The sequence below is a fragment of the Trachypithecus francoisi genome, unplaced genomic scaffold (genome assembly GCF_009764315.1).
Source record: "Trachypithecus francoisi isolate TF-2019V2 unplaced genomic scaffold, Tfra_2.0 Lachesis_group11, whole genome shotgun sequence".
Taxonomy (NCBI): Eukaryota; Metazoa; Chordata; class Mammalia; order Primates; family Cercopithecidae; genus Trachypithecus; species Trachypithecus francoisi.
The window spans coordinates 88,169,242-88,190,505 of NW_022681456.1; the positions used below are offsets into that span (position 1 = coordinate 88,169,242).

The following is a 21,264-nucleotide window of genomic DNA, read 5'->3' on the forward strand; positions in this document are numbered from 1 at the left end:
AAAAAGTATTCTGTTCTACTGCATTGAAGGAAATAAAAAGCTAGTAGTAATCCACTGAATTCATCACTATCCACCACTTGGTCCCATTCTGAAAGTTTAAAAAATGCTGCTCTTCTAGAACAGTAGCTTAGAAATCAAACAAAATTATGACCAATAGGTATTTGGCAATATCGTTTCCCAGAAGTTGAATGAGGACACTGTGTCCAATGCATTCGAGCCCAAAGCATAACAGCAATTGCTCAGTTGGAAGCCTGATGGAGTTAGCAGGCGTGCCTCAGCTTGGCCCTCGAAAAGACAAACCAAACTGTCAATAAAAACATGGAAGTTTACCCCCCCCTTCTTTTTTTGTCATTTACTGTTCAAGGTCTGATCATAGAGACCAGATCAATATTGCAGCCCCCTCTGCCCCTCACACCACTTTGCCCTCAGCTGTACAGGTATTGTGCTTCTCCTAAATATGTGTTGCAATACAAACCACCAAAAAGTCCAAAGGACATGAGATTTACTTATAGTGCAACTTGCCACCCATAACTACCAACCCTGAGGGCCTCCTTAGCACCTCTAACTGGGCAGAGGAAACGACCAGAGATTCATCTGGAATGAAAAAGTGGTTTAAGACCTTTTGATTGTTATCAGTTGAAACCTGATCTAAAGAAACTTCCCGGGACTCCTCTCTAACCTACCACTACCAAGATTGTTGTGACAAGAAGAGTTGATTGATTTTACTGGGGAATGTATGTGGAAGGAAGATAGTTTTTTCAGCCCTAATTGTGTGTCAAATTCCAAACCTGCCCTTGGGGAGTTCACAATCTCTTTGGGCAGATGATACTACAAATAGTCTGGAATGATTTTGAGTGCATGACAGCACGGGTTTTTAAAAGTCCATCACCATATTGTTTTAGAAAATAGTACCTGCAAAAAGAGGGCAGAGTAGGGAGGGACGCTACGGGGCATGCGGGGCGCTTTCCTGCGGCTCAAAGGCTAAGCCTTGTGTGATAGTGGCATTTAAAGGGGTGAGAGGAGGTTGGCCACCAAAGCAAGAATGGCTATTATTTAAGACTGGCCTGAGCGGAGTAGAAGGTTTGGGGTAGGGAACACAGGAGTGTGATGGGGGAAATTGGGCCCTCGCTTGTCAATCATAAACACTGGTGCAGGCGAGGGCACCCGAAGCCTCATGTGCGGCGGAAATAGGCAGTTGTACAGATTTCCTCAGTAAAACATTGAAAGCAAAAATTGTGATCACACCCAGCCCTTTCCTTTGTGCCCTGCCCAGTTTCTCCCACGTCCCCATAAGGAAGAGAGCAGTAGGTCAAACTTGTTTATTCATTCATTCCACGAACATTTCTCTCTCCTAAGGGGTCTTTGTTTCCAGCAAGGGAGTGAGTCTTGCCTTTCCCGCAGCACCAATTTCTCCACAGTGAAGGGGCCCCCTAGTTGCCTGGGTCAGCAAGACCACATCACCACTGAAGGGAAAGGACCAGGCTCTGCAGAAAGCGCCTCAGACCCGCATTCAGACAAGGCAGTGCCTTTGCACGGGGCGGCGGTGGTGGGATAAGAGAAGCAACGTGTCAGCGAATGGAAAACTGGGGACTCCCAAGCAGCCTTAGGAGCGCCGGGCTCCCCACTGGGGCCTCCTTCTAAGGGGTCTGGCTTGCTGGCCAAGAGGTAGCCTTTCTGCTAGTCCGGTTTTCCATGGCCGTACAAAAAGGACATCCCGAAAAGGAGCTGCTCGCCGACCTCAGGCTAGTTTTGAAGAGTGAAAGCAGGTCTAGGTGGAAAAGAAAGAACAACAAACCATCAGGACAACGTTGCTGCCTTGGCCCAAGTTTGTGAGACAAAACCTCACTGTAAATCACAAAAATAACAATCAAGAAAGTGTTTGGTTGGGAGGGTGGTGTCCCCGAAAAGCCTTGATATGTGCCCCCAAAGCAAGGACTGCTGGTGACTCGGACAGGAGACAATTTTAAGGAGATGGCTCCTCAAAGACAACCGCATGTGTTGAGCACCAACCCGGGCTGAAAAGGATAGGCAGGGGCAGCATCTGGGGGTCTTTCCAGACTATCTAGGAAGCTGGAGAGAGTGGGCTTTGGCTTTGCGGCAGAGTCTTGGGGGCGCCCGCGGGCGGGGCTGGGCCGCGGGCGCGGGCCGCAGAGGGAGGTGCAGGGAGGCGGGGCCTCGGGTTGGGCGGGTCGGAGGTGGGGCCCAGGTGGTGTTGATACACAAAGAGAAGGCGCCCGGGCGGCCGCGGCCCCGCCCACTGACGCGTCCCGGGGTGCCGCTATAACCCGCCGCTCGAAGGGCTGCTCCAGAGCCCCGCGACGCCGCCGCCCTAGTGAACGCCTTTCCAGTACTGCTATCAGCAGCAGCAGCCCGACCACGCGTTCCCGCACACTCGCGCCTTTCCTTTGACACGGCGGACGCCGGAGGATTGGGGCGGCAATTTGTCATTTCCTTTTTTATTAAAATTATTTTTCCTGCCTGTTGTTGGATTTGGGGAAATTTTTTGTTTGTTTTTTATGATTTGTATTTGACTGAGAGAAACCCACCGAAGACGTCTGCGTGAGGTTTCCGGGGTACAAGAACACAGACCACCGAGGTAACGCGTGCGGGGGGGGGAGGTGTCTGGGGAGGGCGCGGGACCCGGGCGAAAGTGGGGGAGGGGCTTCCGGTAGGGGCCGCGCGGGAAGGCGACAGCGGGGTCCGTTTCCTTTCGAGGCGGGCGTTGTCGGTTGGCCTGGCCAGCCTTCCATCCTGGCCCGCCGCGCGGGGGTCGCGCCCGCGACGTGGGCAGGGGAGCAGGCGTGGGCCGGGGCCGCGTGCCTACCCTGTGCGGTGCTGCATCTTCCCATTAGGGGGAGGGGAGCCAGCCTGCCCCGCGGCTCTGCTGCGGCAAGTCTTGTGACTGATTTGCATTTAATAAAAAAAAAAAAAAAATTAAGTCCAGGGAACCAGGAATCTGGGGGCGGCGGAGGTGAGCTTGGGCATGTATTATAGGAGAGGCCAAGATTGGGGAAGACAAGTTGAGAACATTTGACAATCGACGATCGATATTGCATCAGTTTGCTTTCCAGACATAGGAGGGGCTGGGCGGGCGAAGCACTCGCGGGCCAGCTGCTTGTGGACGGGTGTGCTTGAGGGCACTGGCGCGCGCGTGTGTAAATAAACCCCCAGCTCCCGGGGCCCAGTCGTTCGCCCCCCTCGAGAGAGGAGTAGTGTCGGCCCTTTCCGCCTCCTTCTGGGGAAGGCTGTCTGCGGCAGAGGCATTTCCCGGTGTGGGGACTCCGGGCAGTAAAGGACAGATTACGCAGCATTGCTGTTCCAAATGCTAGAAACGGGAAGCCGCGCGCCTAGGTTGCATGCACACGAGCCAGGGTCGGGGCTGGATGTGTGCCCTGAGTGCCTGTGCACGTTTGCAGCGGCTGGGAGAAAGCAAAACAGAGCCCTCTTCGCCCCCTCCATTCCGACTGGGGACAATAGAGAGGGTGAAATACTGAAATCTGCCGGAGTAGGGGGCCTCGGCGGCCGCAGCACAGCGGTGGAATCATCTTTGTTCTCCGCGGCTCAGCCGTCTGTACTTTTCCGCCCCTCGGCGCGCCCCCGCCCCTCGCGCGCGGCTGGTACTTTTCCACTCGCCTGGCCTGGGATGAATCAGCCGCGCTGCGCCTCCCGGCGGCGTCACCTGACCACGGCGGGCGGGCGCTGCAGTCCTGACGCGCCGTCTCTACTTTCGCAGGCCGACTCGCGGCCGGTGTACCCACGACCAAGGACAAAAGGAGCCCAGCGCCGCTAGCTGCATCCGATTCCTCCCAGTGCTTAGCATGACGAAGGCCGAAATGGGACGGTTCAATATTTCCCCGGATGAAGACAGCAGCAGCTACAGTTCAAACAGCGACTTCAACTACTCCTACCCCACCAAGCAAGCTGCTCTGAAAAGGTGGGAGAAGTTGTGACACTTCTGAAAAAACGGCTTGCATGGGTTGGGTTCAGGGAGTTACCTAGGAATTTGCTTCCATTGCTTTAATTCGCTATAGCATTTAGAGAATGTGTGTCATATCTGAAAGAGTATCCGATTATCTTGTTGTAATGACAAGATAGCTCGTGTGAAAGTCAACTCCTAGTTAATATTTATACATTTAAGTAAAGGTGTTGTATCAGAACTATGCTGGTGGGGGGTATTTTATGTTCAAGCAGTCTTGTGTATACTGATAGATATTTCAATCCAGTTTACAATTACATATGTCTATATTTTTTGTAGCCATTATGCAGATGTAGATCCTGAAAACCAGAACTTTTTACTTGAATCGAATATGGGGAAGAAGAAGTATGAAACAGAATTTGTAAGTTAAAAATAATAATTTGTATATCAGTGGCTTTATGGAGTAAAAGAATAGTTTTACTTTTAGAATTCAAATCTAACTTGCCCAAACCTGGTTTTCTCCATTTAATTATTGTTATATGTTTGGTTATCGTTTTCCCTCTATGTAGCATCCAGGTACTACTTCCTTTGGAATGTCAGTATTTAATCTGAGCAATGCGATTGTGGGCAGTGGAATCCTTGGGCTTTCTTATGCCATGGCTAATACTGGAATTGCTCTTTTTATGTAAGTATGTGTAAGTAGTGAGTCTGCCATGCAGGGCAGTTACTATGATAAAACATTTTGGCTCCAGAAACTGAGTTTACAGTTGCAGTAGCTGACTCAAGTTACTTGCTTAAAATTAAAAGTATGAGAAACCCCAAAAATCTCTTTATTCTGCTACATACTGCACAATATCAAGAAAGCCAACTAGAAAAAAATAGGGCAGTCCTTAAAACTGACAAATTAAGCCAGAAGTCTTCTAAGTCAGTGGGAATAGTTAAAACAAAATTGTAACAGATGGTAGATACTGAAAAAGAACTATGGCTAAATCCAGGGTAGGTATAAATTTTGAGAAGCTGAAAATCCTATTAAGCTCCAAATCAGTTTGGTAAATCGACACAGTTCTTAAGGACCTGTGGCCCCTTACATGAATAAGGAAAATAAAATTCCTGTAAACATACAAGGTGTGGTGGTATTTACCCAGCCTGGAACATGTTTGTTTTAAGATGAAGGAGTCATAATTTTCTGGACCCTGAAAAGCAATCCATACATGTTTTTTTAATGTTTGCTTTTGTCATACCTGTTCGATTGCCACATGTTGTGGCAAAAAAATGAGTATTTTAGTAAGTACTTATTTTTAAATGATATTTATAATGCACAGTTGCACAGTTAGACTTAATTACTCCTGTGCTTTCCAGCATCAATACCTAGATAGACTCTTAGAGGTACAGAAGACTTCAGAGCAGTGGTTCTTAGCCATTTTTGCATCACTGACTCTTGGAGAATATGATGGAAAAAGGTGGATCTTATTTCCAGGGAAAAAGCACAAAACAAAAATACATGCAGTCTTAAGCATGTATTTTTCAGTGAGGTTTGTGTCATAGCCCTTAAGTTTAAGTACCCGTGGACCCCTGGCTAAGGCAATTTCTGTGGAGGATTGTGTAACTTAATGCCTTCATTGTACAGATAAGGAAACCACACGTATATAGCATGGAATTGTCCCTTTGTGACAGATGTGTTTTACTTAGCTGACTGGTGCCTTCTACTCAAGTTATTTTCTCCAGCATGATAGAACGTTCATGAAAAGAAAAGCAGACCTTTGCAAATCTCTGCTTTGTGAAATTCCACACTGAGGTTAAGCCTGGCTTTGAGTACTAGATGCTAGGATTCACTCTGGCTTGCTTCAATTAGGATGAGGCTTTTTGAGAGAACCCTTACTAAGGTGAAGGACCAGCGATTTATGTAGAATCCTAGAATTTCAGGAATTTTTAGTGGAGAATCTGAATGGCATCACTGTTGAATATTTGAAATCCTTGTTAGTGCTTGGTATAAAAACGAGGCAGTTTTAGAGTGCAGCCAGTGTAGTTAAAGTAAGAATTTAATGGAGATTAAATGGCACCTCTGTTTCATAAGTGAAGGTCAAATTCTGATGTAACCCTTGTACTCTTGGAATTATACTTTAATAGGTGCTTATGTCATTGATTTACCATTTTACTAAATAGCTAAATAAGATTGCTAAAGTGTGATTTTATTCATCAGTATATACTTTATATTTAGAGGTATAGAGTTAAATGGGCCAAAAACCACATGGCTGCCACAGTCCACTTCAACAACTCTATAGCTAACCTTTTTAAGTAGAATCAATCTCAAGGTTGAAAGTGACCTCAAAGGTTACAAAGTGTATTTACCGCTCCTCATTTCAGTGTAAGACATGGAAGGACTTAATTTGGTTTGTTTTTAATTAAACCAACATCTTTTCTCCAGTTAGAAGTGAGGTTGATAATGTCACCTCAGACTAGGCCCTATAAAACTTCTGGCATTTAGAATGGTAGTGTAAAGCCACTTCCTCTGTTTAACTAATAGACATCAGTTTCTTTGTCAGCACCTTACATGGTACTGCGTGCAATTTGCTCACACGGAATCAAAAAATATGCAACTCTTCTCTTTTGCATGGTTTTCTATGAGTTTCCCTGTTTTGTTATTTAATTTCTTTTAAAAATTAGTCTGTATCTCTGGGCTCTCCTAGGTGGAAGAAAAGTAAAGCTGGAATGAGGGAGAACCCTTACCCTAAAGGAAAATAAAGTGACATTAGGATCCCTTTAGTCAGTCTATGTTACCTTATTTTTTTTTTTTTTTTTTCTCTTGCTGAATCCAAGTGAAAGGGTCAAGGGAGGAAAGGCTTAGACAGTCAAGCTGATACCCTACTCATTTTAGCACAGACATTGTTTTAACTGTGACAATACTGGGCCTTTATTCCTTGCCATGGGGTGCAATGTAGTATGTCATTACAATGGTTAGTTCTCTGATTTGTGCCCAGTTGTTAGTAAAGCTTGTAGTGCCTCACTCTTAAAATGTTAGTATCATGTTAGTGTCATTTCCCCCTTACATTCTTTTCCTTTTTTTTTTTTTTCCTTTAAAAAAAGGACAGTATTTCATTTTGTTCTCCAGGCTGAGTGCAGTGGCAAACTACTGGGCTCAAGTGATACCCCCACCTCAGCCTGAGTGGCTGAGACTGTAGGTATACACCACCACAGCTGGCTTTTTTTTTTTTTTCCTTTGGTAGAGATGGGTTTTCCCTATGTTATGTTGTCCAGGCTGGTCTCGAACTCCTGACCTCAAGCGGTCATCCTGCCCCAGCCTCCTAGAGTGCTGGGATTACAGGCATGAGCCACTGCACCTGGCCTCTCATTCCTGTTTATATGTATACGGTCCATGTGGTTTTAAAACCTTTCCTGAACCTGTCTCAGTTGAATTTCACAAGAATCTTGTGGGCTAGGTTTAGTAGCGGATATTACTGATATTTTACAGATAAAGGGAACTATTGAAATGCAGAAAGGTGGCAAGCGTACAGCTCATTATTGTGGTGCCAGAATCAAAATACAAGTTTCAAACTCCACTGGGAAGTTGAGCTTTCCAGTGTCTCATGCTGTGTTTGGCTCAGTGGGTAGACATCCTTGTTCCTAACCAATGCTGTAGAACTATCACCTGAGAAATGATGCAAGTTTTTACTGCCAGGCAAGAGACAATGTTGACACTCCAGTTAGCAGGAGAGGAAATGCCAGTTCTTCAGGGCATTTTGACACAAATAGGACAAGTTTCACACATAATGTTATTTAAACAACCAGAAAGAGTTGTCTTTAAATATAGCCATGCTTATTTATAACCCTGTGCCTTTTCCTTCTCTCATCAGAATTCTCTTGACGTTTGTGTCAATATTTTCCCTGTATTCTGTTCATCTCCTTTTAAAGACTGCCAATGAAGGAGGTATGATAGCATTCTTGATTTTTCTAAAACAATGTATACCTATCATGATTTTATTTCTCTTTTAAAATCCTTGGCTTCATGCTTCTGTGTTCTTCAAATTGTAGGGTCTTTATTGTATGAACAATTGGGATATAAGGCATTTGGATTAGTTGGAAAGCTTGCAGCATCTGGATCCATTACAATGCAGAACATTGGAGGTAAGAATTTTTCAAAAGACAATTTGGGTAGACTTTATGCTCATTGTATAGCACAGAGTGGTGACATAGGCGTTTTGGTGTCACGTGCCACATTTTGCACTTGTAATGGTATAATTTTGTTTTCCTCTAGCTATGTCAAGCTACCTCTTCATAGTGAAATATGAGTTGCCTTTGGTGATCCAGGCATTAATGGACATTGAAGATAACACTGGGTAAGTGCTAAGTAAGGTTACTCATAAGAAACAATTATAGTCAAAAGTGGTTGGATATATTTTTATCAAAGTTGTATACAAAATGATTATTAGTTATCCATAAATGTTCTTTTTGAAACTGACCCGTAAACTGATTCGAACTTCGGAGAATGAAAGGCCAAAAGATAGTAGCTAGCCCCACAATTTTGGATATCTTAATTTCTAAAACAGGTTTTCTAGAACTTGCTTTCTATCTTTATGTTCATACTTAAAGAAGTTATAGCTGTTTTTAATATATATCCTAAGTGAGGACTGAAGCTTTGAATTACATTAAAAATTAATCCGTCCTATTTTTGTAAGTTTGGAATTCTTAAGACTTAATCTGTTCAATGCAGAATACAGGTTGGACATCCCTAATCTGAAATCCAAAACGTTTTTTGAGTGCCAATGTGACGCTACAAGTGGAAAATTCACACCTGATCTCGTGACAGGTGTGCAAAATTAATTAAAATATTGCATAAAATCACCTTTAGGCTGTGGGTTTAAGAAGGTGTATAGGAAACATAAGTGAATTTTGTGTTTACACTACAGTCCCATCTCCAAGATACTTCAAATATGTATATGCAGATACTCCAAAGTCCAAAACACTTCTGGTCCCAAGCATTTTGGATAAGAGATACTGTGCCAGAAAATGTTTGGGCATGCTATAGAATCCATTTTCTTCTAGCAAAGTTATTCATCCCAGTGAACTCACAGGTTTTTATCTAAAGTAAACATGGGGAAGGGTAATTTACTTCCCACCCTACATGCAGCTCATTATGTCAAAATAGAGAAGTGCCGTTATCGAAGATGTGGCTTTAGAAATTTAATTTTTTAAGCTGGTCTTTAAGTATTAGTGTTCTACAGAGTACTTACTGCTGAAGCGAACAGAATTCATGAGGCAATTAGAATTTGAAAATAGTGATTTAGAAGAGAGTGCAATTCATGATTTACCTAAAAAGGAAAAGGCTTAGGGGACATACATAATGTTTTCTATAAGTTCAAAAGGGTTATTTTTGGAGTTTTCTGTAAGTTCAAAAGGGATACTTTTGTCCAAAGACAAAAGGGATTGTCTTTGGAGTTAAAGGTGGTTCAAGATGTCACAATATACTCTGATAACCTGGAATAAGTCCTGGTTTCGGGGACTGAGTTTTATAATTTTTCTGGGGTGTAGGGGGCAGTTTGCTTATGCATTTTATGAAAACTTTTCCTCATTGAAATGTTTAATAAGTATATTTGCTAACATGTCTGGAAAAAAAACTTGTTTTAAAATTTTTTAGTTTCCAGCATTAGAAATTACATGCTAAAGCTGTACCAAAGTTGGTGTACAATTTTTCTGAAAGTGCTTAAAGATAAGATTACTGGCTTAACAAAGCAGCTTTGTTCCCTGCGTTAGTATCAAGTCTTTGAGAAGCATTTTGTGTTATGAATCAGCTGGCAGCTTTCCCAGAGCAAGTAGTGGGACAAAAGTTACACTGTTTCATACCCGACTTCTAACCTGAGTAAATATTCATCCAGCACACAAAGTTAAAAAGTTATTCCTATCTTGAACAAGGGAAACTTTTTCCAAACATGTCTTTTTTTGTGTTTGTTTTCATGGTATTTCTATAAAATGAGTCCTATTAGAAGAAATATATATTATTCTGAAGATATTTGTGACTGTTTTGACCTTGTTTCTGTTTTCTTTAGATTGTGGTATCTGAATGGTGACTATTTGGTTCTGTTGGTGTCATTGATACTTATTCTTCCTTTGTCGCTGTTTAGAAATTTAGGTGAGCAAACTCATCTGTAAAAGAGAATTGAAATGAGCCTTTCACCAGTTAGTTGGGCTTTCTCTTAATAGAAATTAGTCAGAATGAAAAAGCCCTAGAAAGGTAATATCTTTGGGACTCACAGCATGCAACATTTAGGAGCCAAAATATTTAATTGACACTATATATTGTACTTTGTAAGAAATAATGCAAATCATAGTTTTTATTAGCTTGGGTTATGACAAGTATATTTAAATAATTCTGTATTTTAGTATCATAAGAATTAGAAATTTAGTACTGTAGCCATACTTTAGTGCCTAAAGTCTTCCCAGCAGAATTGAGTTATTCAGTGGGAAAAATATATTTGCTTTAAATCTGTTTCATTAAACTAATACTGATTCCTGCCACCCCCCTTCTAGGATATTTGGGATATACCAGTGGCTTTTCCTTGTTGTGTATGGTGTTCTTTCTGATTGTGGTGGGTATGATTTTTCTTTAGAAAATATTTTTTGTAAACCCTGCCATGTCACTTAGTTTAACACATGCAAAATAATATATTTTTAGGTCATTTGCAAGAAATTTCAGGTTCCGTGTCCTGTGGAAGCTGCTTTGATAATTAATGAAACAATAAACAGCACCTTAACACAGCCAACAGCTCTCGTACCTGATCTGTCACATAACGTGACTGAAAATGACTCTTGCAGACCTCACTATTTTATTTTCAACTCACAGGTAACTAAGTATGCTTATTTTCTCAAAAGAAGAGTTTAGGGAAGAAAAGAGGGAAGCTATTCACCGGAAATTTAAAAATAACTCCCAGGATAAAGGGAGGAGGATAACAGGTACTTCTTAGAAAACATGTGATAAGCTAATTATTGAGGACTGTGAGGAAAGTTTTGGTTTACATCTTAAAATAGATCGAAAAATGAGATAATCATATGGTGCTAATAATCGACACATTCAGAAGTGAGGATATTGATCATACTTCATGAACAGATGAGAGGAATGGAAGCTAATTACACAAAGGAAACTTTTAGGCTTTGATTCTAAGATTGTTTACATAAAATATATGCTGCAGAAATGTGACAGCATGAGTTTGTTACATCAGATTAAGTAGGTTTTTACATTTTGTTTCAGACTGTCTACGCTGTGCCAATTCTGACCTTTTCATTTGTCTGTCATCCTGCTATTCTTCCCATCTATGAAGAACTGAAAGAGTGAGTATTTCATTTTTATATCAGTTTGAGAAAATATTAGACAACTGCTGTAACTGCTGCTGAAATACACATTTGAATTTTCTTTTGAATTATATAGCCGCAGCCGTAGAAGAATGATGAATGTGTCCAAGATTTCATTTTTTGCTATGTTTCTCATGTATCTGCTTGCTGCCCTCTTTGGATACCTAACATTTTACGGTAAATAATGCCTCCTTTACCGGAAAAAAAAAAAAAGTTTATTGAAATGAAACTGCTACTTTTTTGTGTATAGTTCCATCACTTTAAAAATAGTCTTAATATGTTTCATATTTGCGATGAGAAATTATATTTAGAGCTTAGAATTTTCTGTAGTGTATTTAATCAATAATATCTAGAATCCAGGTTTGAAAACATCATTAATCATTTGATGGCATGTTTGTATGATATGCCAGCCTCTGAGTTCATCTTGCCTGTCTCCTCTCCCATCACCTTCAGACTGTATAACACAAACACAAATTATAAGCCAAGCCAGGAGATTTAGCTGTTTAACTCCTGTTGCTTTTAATGGGAGTCATGTGGCTAAATCTCTATGTGGTATTTAGAAAAATTTTCCTTCAATGTTACTTTAATTGCATTAACCATAATTCGAAACTAATCTTATTAGCCTCTTAGTTTATAGTTGTTTTGTGAGTAGCTAAATAACTGGTGCACATTTTGCTGTTAAATTTTCTACTTGGTCTTCAATGAAAACAGACACTCAAAAGTTTTTTTGGTATTTCCCTGTAGAACATGTTGAGTCAGAATTGCTTCATACCTACTCTACTATCTTGGGAACTGATATTCTTCTTCTCATTGTCCGTCTGGCTGTGTTAGTGGCTGTGACCCTGACAGTACCAGTAGTTATTTTCCCAGTAAGTAATCACTTGCTCTGCTTTCAGTAGGAATGAGTTTTTAAACATGTGAATATTTGTGAGATTTTCATCTTCTGGAAGAAGGGAAACACCAGTAGAACAACACTGAGTTGGTGGTGGTTTTGAAGGGACTTTTAAAAAATACAGTGTATATTTTCAAAATATCCTGGGGACTTTTTTTTTCGCTATAAGATATAAAATGATCTTTTAAGTGTTCAGATGTTCAGGAAACAGCAGAGAAAGAGGCACAGTTTTATTTAGAAATAGTTACTATTTTGGATAGATTCCTTGTTACTTGGGCATTCCTTTCATTCATTGGAGCTGGATTTTTAAATTTTATATTGCTATTATTTTTAAAAGACATTTTATTTATTTATTTATTTTTGCAGATCCGGAGTTCTGTAACTCACTTGTTGTGTGCATCAAAAGATTTCAGTTGGTGGCGTCATAGTCTCATTACAGTGTCTATCTTGGCATTTACCAATTTACTTGTCATCTTTGTCCCAACTATTAGGGATATCTTTGGTTTTATTGGTAAGTTTTAGAAAGTGTCAAAGTTGATTCAGACATCAGGGATTTTAAGATTTAAAGAAAGAATGACAAGTGGTTCATTGAATCCTCAAGAAACAAATGTTCTTTTACAGGTGCATCTGCAGCTGCTATGTTGATTTTTATTCTTCCTTCTGCCTTCTATATCAAGTTGGTGAAGAAAGAACCTATGAAATCTGTACAAAAGATTGGGGTGAGTGAAAGATTATCACCATAGAAACAGTAGTAATATAAATTTCTCTAACTGATTTTAATTTTATTCTCGTAGCTGTTATTTGTTGTGGTTTCACTTTGAAGTTTCCAGTAAACATTTTTGTAATAGTATACTTCACAGATGGAAGATTGCGGAGGGAAGGGGAAAGATAGTTTGCCATCTAATAAATACTTAAGTTAATTGCAATAAAGTTATTAGATACTTTGGAGATAGGAATAGGGATGAAGACTAGTGTGAGATACTAAGCTTTCAACATTTGTTCAACCAGTTTTCATTGGACTGCCTACTGTGTGACAGGGACTTAAATGGGCATTGAATATATAAAAGAGAAGGAAGGGCGTTTAGTTGAATGAGACTGACCATCTTCAGAGTGAAGCTCTCAGGGAGGCCATCTCTCCATAGTGTTTACTATTACGTACCTACTCGAAAATGTGGTACCAGCTGGTGGCAGAGAATGATGTGCTAACCACAAATGATGTGGTTCCTAGTACCAGAATCCTCGTGGGTGGTATTTAGGAAAAAGACCGCTTTTTAGTCACTATTTTCCACCTTCATTCTGCTCTGATTAAAGTACTGGAATTGTTTATAAACCAACAACTGTCATCTTGTTTTACTCTAAATTACATAGTGGCAGTATTGAAGGGTAGGATTTAGGAATTAGTATTTCCTGGGAAGACCTCTGGCTTTGACTTTTGCTGCATTTTAGGATGTTTTGGGTTTGATTTTGTGACTTTACTTTTGCTCTAAAAAATTGCAAAAAATCCAGTCCAGCTCTATATGAAGCAGTTTGTTTAGCAAGAAAATTCCCTTTTCACTTGAGACAAAGGAATGAAAAAGTGAAAAAGTTCAGAAGGCCTCAAAGGTAGTTACTTTGTACCGCAGATAACTTACTGATCACTTAGGAGTTTATATTTAGCAAGTTAAATACTCATTCTGTAGAACATGATACAGTAGATAAACTTTAGTAATTAAAGCACATTTCAAAAAGTAGAAAAAGAAATGTTTAGCATATATGTTTTATTACTTACTGATCAATTTTCTCTATGCTCATTGCAGGCTTTGTTCTTCCTGTTAAGTGGCATACTGGTGATGACTGGAAGCATGGCCTTGATTGTTTTGGATTGGGTACACAATGCACCTGGAGGTGGTCATTAATTGGCACCACTCAAACTCAAACTCAGTGCATCTGATGCCAGTGTTGAGTAAACTCAACTACTATGAAATTTCACCTAATATTTTCAGTTTCACTTCCTTTTGAAGTGCAGATTCCTCGCTGGTTCTTCTGAGTGCAGAATAAGTGAACTTTTTTTTTTTTTTTTTTTTAAAGAAACTTATCTGTATGTTAGAAATGGATATGAACAACAAAACCACGAGTCTCGGGTTAAGGGAAGTGACAATTTTATTCCATTCCAGAGAATGGACGAACTCTTAACTTTTATCAAGCCACATGCTTGGCTGTGTCATTGTTTAACTTGGATATTTTATGATTTTACTTGAATGTGCCTAATGGAACCATTCGATGTGAGAAATAATTCTTAATTTACAGCAAAGTATTGAATAACCATTGAGAAAAACACTATTATTTTTTGTACCAAAAATACTTAAAGACCTCAGAAGCACTCTTTTACTTTTAAAAAATTGCTTTTTTTGAACTTTATTCAGAAGCAGTTATCAATAAATTCCATAAAATAATTTCATTGGTATTTAAAAATGAATATTACTATAATGAAATGATTTGCCTTTTTGTAGGCATAATAAGCCAAATAGTTTTTTACCCAAAATAATTTTTAGAGAAAATGATATAATGAAAAATTGTACCATGAATTAGGAGCGTAGTTTTTTTCCATTTAAACGTCACCATTACTTAAAAGATGATTGATTGATTATTGCTATACCAAATCAGATGAACTCTGTTCATCACTTTTCTTCTCTGTCCCCAAACAATTTGGTTCATTCAGACTGAAATGTTTGTGTCTTCAGCTTATTAGAATGGAAGATAATGCAGATATTTCTGTGGGAAATAAAATAACTAATTTTGAGGTACCAAATAGTGCAATTGGGTAAGACAGGGTTTATTCAGTTGCATCTGTCTCCAGTGTTGTATTGACAGCTCTGGGTGTTTTTTTGGGCCAGCCCTTTTTTGACATTGCTTCCAGCAGTGGAAAATGGGCATTTGATGGCAATAGGCCAAAATTATTGTGTCCAGAGAGTACACTTTTTCAAAATGCTCACCTACTGGAAGTGTGAATTACTTGACAATGTATGGCTTAGTTGTGTTCATGTTTTGTCTACAGTAGAGGTCTAATCCACAGGGTACACCTATGTTTGGTATGATGTAAGTTCTCTTTGTGTAGGCCACTGGGTTTCTCATGCAGTAAGCTTTATAAAAACTCATTTGCACTGGACTGTCATCTCATTCTTGTACAACGTAGAATTACTTGTTTACATCCAACAAATGGTTAGCTAGGGAAAACAGTGCAAACTGAGTGTTAGTCGTTTTGGTCCAACTGCATGTCAACCCTTCCATTTCAATCCTGGTTAGAAGTGAAAATAATTACTTTGAAACTTGGCTTTAAGAGCACATTTATCGTACGTCACAGTGTATGGTGAATATATTATTAAAATAATGTGGTACTTTGCTCATCAGGCATAATGTCTAAAATCTAATATACATAATTCCATTAAGTGGTTGAGGGAAGCAAATAATGGAATTGTCAATTGGTCATCTGGCTCTAAGGTTTGCCCTTGAACTAAAAATGTTGAGTTTGGGACAAGGGCCAGAAATGTGGCAGACGTGGTTTTTGTTACACATTCTTGTATTATATGTGACTAAATTAACAAACAAGATACATGTGTAAGGACCCTTATGGAACTGGAAGACGTCTTGTAGTGCTACATTGGGTGAAACCATTGGTCCACTTTTGTCTGTTCCTATGAAGATATAATAATTGGGGACCATCTACAAATAGGCAGTGGGAAGACAGATTCTACAGCACTGCTTTCATTTAATTGGGCTTTAGACACTCCATTCGAATGCAGAACCTCACCTCTAGTTGAGACCAAGAATTGGCACATTTGCATGAGCTCCTGGAATAAGTTACTGACTTTGTATCTAAGACCTGCCAGGGAATACCAAGAGTTGTTTCTACAGAAGATACTGTGGCAACCAGGAAGGAATGGAAAAAAAAAAAAATTCTTTTCTCTGCAGCAAATTAATGTGAGGAAGCTCCTCCAATCATCTGGTTATTTGAGGTTCAAAATCAACTGCCTAGGGAAAATTCCAATGGATGATTCTCTTGGAGCTATCTTGTCTGCCTTGAGGTTCCTAAACAATGAATTCCCATTAATGAGCAGTCTTCAGTATTAAAACCACTGTCTTGTCACCTCATTTTGCATTACTGTCTTCCGTGGATGTTTCAGTTATAACTGTAATGTTATTTATAGAACAACATTAATCCATTAAAGCTAACCTATTTTTCAATATTTATGATAATCTATGTACATATATTGTCTGTCCATATGTATTTGTAAATAGGTTGTATATAATGTCAGGTTTGGGTCTTGGGTTCAAGTGTATATATTCCTGTAAGTTTCTTAACTGCATTTTGATGAATTCATATTATGTAACTATAAGAATTGTCCCAAAAGTACCTGTACAGAAAATTGAATATTGAAAAATTGACAAATTGTGTACAAACACTAAAAAAAGTGTTTAAATTGTATTTGCAATAAACAACATTAAATTTTTTCATGAAATCTTGGTGCAAATTCAGATCTCTTATTTAAAATTTAAATAAGGTATAAATTTTCAAAATGCAGTAATCAAAATGTGATCTAGTATAATGAAATAAAGTGTGATCTAGTGTAATGGAAGACCTTTGAGAACCTGGGTGTATTAACTTTTGTGTATATAGTGTAAATATCCCTACTGTACTGTTAAGAGGCCAACAATTCTAGTATGGCTTGTTGGCAAAGAGTGCTACACCGTTTCAATGAAACAATGTATGTTTGTTTTAACTGAACTAAAATAAATACATGCTTAATCTTGAGTAGCAGTGTTTTTTTTTTGTTGTTGTTGTTGTTGTTTTTCAGGTAATGGAATAGGCAGTGTCTAATGCAATTTGCATTGTAACTGCAGTACCTAGCACCTGCTAGGTGTCCATATGTTTGTGACGAACAAAAGAATGGTCAGGAAAAAAAGTTTATTTTACTTTAGGTTCCCAGAGATTCTAAGATTCCAAAGTGAGAAGGAATGGAAAGTCTTGGAGACCTGGGGGAAGATGCCCATCTTAAGGTCCCAGGCTCAGCCCTGCTGATGGAAATAAATAGGCCAATAATGTATCAGAATCAACTGAAGAGCCTTTTAAAACCACAGCTTTCTAAAAGGTGCCTAATTTCTCTGACTGCAAAGGTCCAGCTGTAGGGTAGCCCAGGATATGGTTTTTGTTTACTTAAGGTCACTCGGGTGATTCTGATGCACAAACTCCAGGAGCAATGAAGTGGCCTAGAAAGAAGTTGGGATATGTTCAGCTTTGGTGAAAAAGCCACAGGAAAAGAGGAATTAATTGACAAGCTGATGTATGTAACAGCATGGTTTTACTTGAGTGACAGTGGAAGTGGGAAGGTTACTAAGATACACAGGCTAGTTTAGGTATGGCCTACTGATAAGTCTGAAAAGCTTGAGGCTTGTGAAATGAAATAACCAGAGCTGAAACAGAAAAGACCACACCTTGGGATAGCCAAGTATGCTCGATGGTAGTTCCAAAGTCAGGAAACATCTCCAAGAAACAATATGCAGTTACTAATGATGGGCAAATGAGAAGGATTAAGAAAGGCAGCAGAATTTGCAACAAATCAATTGAAGAATGATTTGTGGAATTTTCATGTATTCATAGGCAAGCTCTAACTGAATACCTACCATTATGGAACTAACATGCTCACTGGAAAGAGGGTAGGGTTATGTGTCAGATGAGTTCTAACAAAATCTATACACTTACAATTTTCAAAATTTCAATTTTAGAAAAAAATGATACCAACTGGTCGTGGTGGCATACCTGTAGTCCTAGCTACTCCAGAGGCTTAGGCAATAGCATTACTTGAGCCCAGGAGCTTGAGACTAATCTGGACAGCATAGTGAAACTCTTTGTCTCAAACAAAACAAAGAAAATACAAAAAGTTACCAAAGTGAACCAGAATGCAAATTTATTTACAATTAGAAATATACTGGGTGAAGCCAGGCATGGTGACTCATGCCTCTAATCCCAGCACTTTAGGAGGCCAAGGAGGGTGGATTGCTGAAGCCCAGGAGTTAGAGACCAGCCTGGGCAACATGGTGAAACCCCATCTCTACAAAATAATACAAAAATTAGCCAGGTGGTATGCACCTGTAGTCCCTGCCACTTGGAAGCCCAGGGAGGTCAAGGCTGCAGTGAGCCATGATCATGCCATTGCACTCTAGCCTGGGTGACAGAGTGAGACCCTGTCAAAAAAAAAAAAAAAAAAAAAAAAAGGAGTGAAGGAAAGCAGGGAGTAAGGAAGGAAAGAAAGTGGGTTGACAGGTCCACTGAATAAAAATACGGTACTCTAACCAGGGAGCCGGCTATTCCAGAGAGATTTCCATTAAGCTTAAGGAATATTGTAGGAACATTTCTAAATAAAGAACCAGAGCTGTTTGTCTTGACTTAGAAATACACCTGGATAGTTGGCTTAGTCAAATTTCTGATAACAAAAAAATCCATTTAAATTAATTTAAGCAAGACTGTCAGATGGAGAGAACTCCTTAAGAGATTGGGATGCCTCAGAGAATTAAAAGATAAACAGCTCCCAAAAATAAAAAATTGTCTTTGTTTTAGAGATCTCAATGACAGAAGTGTGTGAAATTTCACTATAGAGCTATGTGACTAGATTCTGAGCTTCTTGTTTTCAGTTCAATTTCTCAATATAAACAAATCGGTCAATAATGGATCAAGATTCCACCCTAATCTCAAATGTAGTTAGGTGGGCAGGGTAACACAGTACAAACAGCTGCCAGGACCTACCCGAATAGTGGACAGAATAGTTTTCAGAGGAGAGGTACAGCGATCATGCACTAGAAATAGGCTAGAAAACTGGGACCAACTGTATGGTTTTAACACTGAAAGACCTGCATCCTGGAAACCCCTTTAGTCCCAGGCAAACTGGGAATGGTTGGGAACCCTAGCTAAGAAGGCAACCACCAAAATGTTTAATGAAACAATCCAGAGATATCGATACATTTATTTTCTTTGAATTTCTTTTTTCTAGGCTTCCATGCAGGACACCAACCTTCTTTTATGACTTCGCCCCAACTCAATGGTTGATTGCTTCCTCAAATCACATTTTTTCTGACTTCCCCACCACAAGAACTATAAGCTTCATAGGAACAGACTTCTGTCAAGCATTTCATCAATTTATCCCCAACACAGCCAGGCACAGTGGCCATGCCTCTAATCCCAGCACTTTGGGAGGCTGAGGTGGGCAGATCACAAGGTCAGGAGATTGAGAACATCCTGGCTAACGCCGTGAAACCCCATCTCTACTAAAAATACAAAAAATTAGCTGGGTGTGGTGGCCGGTGCCTGTAGGACCAGCTACTTGGGAGGCTGAGGCAGGAGAATGGCATGAACCTGGGAGGTGGAGCTTGCAGTGACCGAGATCGCACCACTGCACTCCAGCCTGGGCGACAGAGCAAGACTCGTCTCAAAAAAAAAAAAAAAAAAAAAAATGAATCCCCAACACTCAGAAGAGTATCTAGCAAATGCTGCACAGGTACTCAATATAATTGTTGAATGAATAAATGTACCCTTGATTTCTTACAGTTTCTTATAGTACAGTGGAGGTGAGGCTCCAACTTTTAAGCAAGAATTTACTAAACGCTTGCAAGATAAATACTGCATGTGCCATGAAATTAGACACTTTGACTTAAAAGATATAATATAGCTCACTTACCTTCAACCAGAGGCCCACAACAGGAAGGCTTTCTTAGTTCACGTGTGATCGGCCTCCAGGTGGCAAAGCCATCTTTAACCTCTACCACATAAGTGATTTTGTGGCAGTGAAATCCTTTTTTCAAATTCTAGCCAGATTTGGTTCTCCCCTACATATTGTGAGGAAAGAGTTAACACAGCAAGTCTGGTGGCTCCCTCCTATGTCTTCAAGGGAACCATGAGTGACCCTTGACTAACTACTGGGAATGTGGCCCTCAGAAGGTTCTCTATGTTAGTGACTGATGATTTTGTTATATTCACCTGGAGCAATGGACCATGCTGAACTGGTTTGTCAGGTTGCTTTGCACAAACACCAGGGTTAATAATGTGCACATGGTTTCATTGTTGGGGTCCTGATTTTGGGTGGCCAAGGATGGTTGCACAGCTGGATATGCCTATGTTAACTAGCACGCCACCCCCTTACCTTTCCAAAAAGCCATGGATCCCTGAGCCATTTGGGCTTACCTGAGCAGAGAAAATCCACACATGTCCTCATAGTTCACTGCTAGAAAAAGAGCACACCTGTGTGATCTTGGACAAGAAAGGTATTAAAGCCTGTATTAAAGCTAGACTCCACTGTTTCATATATTTTTCCTGTTACTCTGTATCCTTTCCTGTAATAAATCTTAGCAGTGAGTATTACCTGCTACCTCGTGGGAGTCCTGGTGAACCAGAAAATGAAATGTGCGGTCTCTGTTTTTTCTCTACACCATGTTTAGAAATCTTAGTGCCTCTTGGCTTCTCCAAAAAGAATCTATTCTCAGTAAAAGCTCCAAGCATTATTGTGCAAGTTTTACTAAATAATACTGGGGATCAGGAGGATTAGATAGCAAAGGAGGGTTTTACATTGTACACCTTACTGCATGCAGCTTTATAAAATCCCATTTGACAGATCTTCCAAGTCCCTCTGGTGGTGTTGTGAATTAGAGATTGTCTCTGTCTGCCCTTCCTCCTACACCATCTATGGCCTGTCCCCTCTTCTCCTGGGTAGTTCAACTCTGCCTTCACATCTGCCTATTCTTCTCAGAAAAACAAAAGCTTTGAAGTTATCAGAACTTACCTTCCTGAGATGAGAGTTTACTGGCCATACATTTTTGCTTCCATTCTGCTCTTGAAGACCTCACTTCTACTCCAACCCTTCCTAAATGACTTTTCTAAGTATTGTTTCTAGCAACTTACAGTACTTTTTCTAAAAGGAGCTCTGGTAGATAAATTCAACTTTTTCATCAGATTACCTTAAAATATCTGCAGTAGATCCTAATCTATAAAGTAGGTGAAGACAGAGCTCTTCTTGTTGAGCTCAACCTTGTTGAAACAGGGTTATGAGTGAAATCTAGAGACTGAGAACTCAGCCTCCCAACTGCTTTTCAC

At 40.0% G+C, this 21,264-nt stretch overlaps 1 protein-coding gene across 2 annotated transcripts; it reads left to right on the forward strand.

Moving 5' to 3' along the window:
* Positions 1–2,214: 2,214 nt before the first annotated feature.
* On the forward strand, positions 2,215–16,938 carry SLC38A2 (solute carrier family 38 member 2). Of its 2 annotated transcripts, XM_033222322.1 has the most exons (16): positions 2,215–2,596; positions 3,734–3,934; positions 4,256–4,337; positions 4,486–4,601; positions 7,768–7,841; positions 7,946–8,038; positions 8,169–8,250; positions 9,958–10,040; positions 10,439–10,497; positions 10,584–10,751; positions 11,157–11,236; positions 11,334–11,434; positions 12,002–12,126; positions 12,516–12,660; positions 12,771–12,868; positions 13,946–16,938. In XM_033222322.1, exons 2-16 carry the CDS (start codon positions 3,819–3,821, stop codon positions 14,042–14,044), a joined length of 1,521 nt encoding a protein of 506 aa, XP_033078213.1. In that variant the 5' UTR covers positions 2,215–2,596; positions 3,734–3,818; the 3' UTR covers positions 14,045–16,938. The 2 variants fall into 2 exon arrangements, with proteins under 2 accessions (XP_033078213.1, XP_033078214.1); XM_033222323.1 differs by lacking the exon at positions 4,486–4,601 and having other exon boundaries at positions 2,262–2,596; positions 13,946–15,767.
* Positions 16,939–21,264: the final 4,326 nt, after the last annotated feature.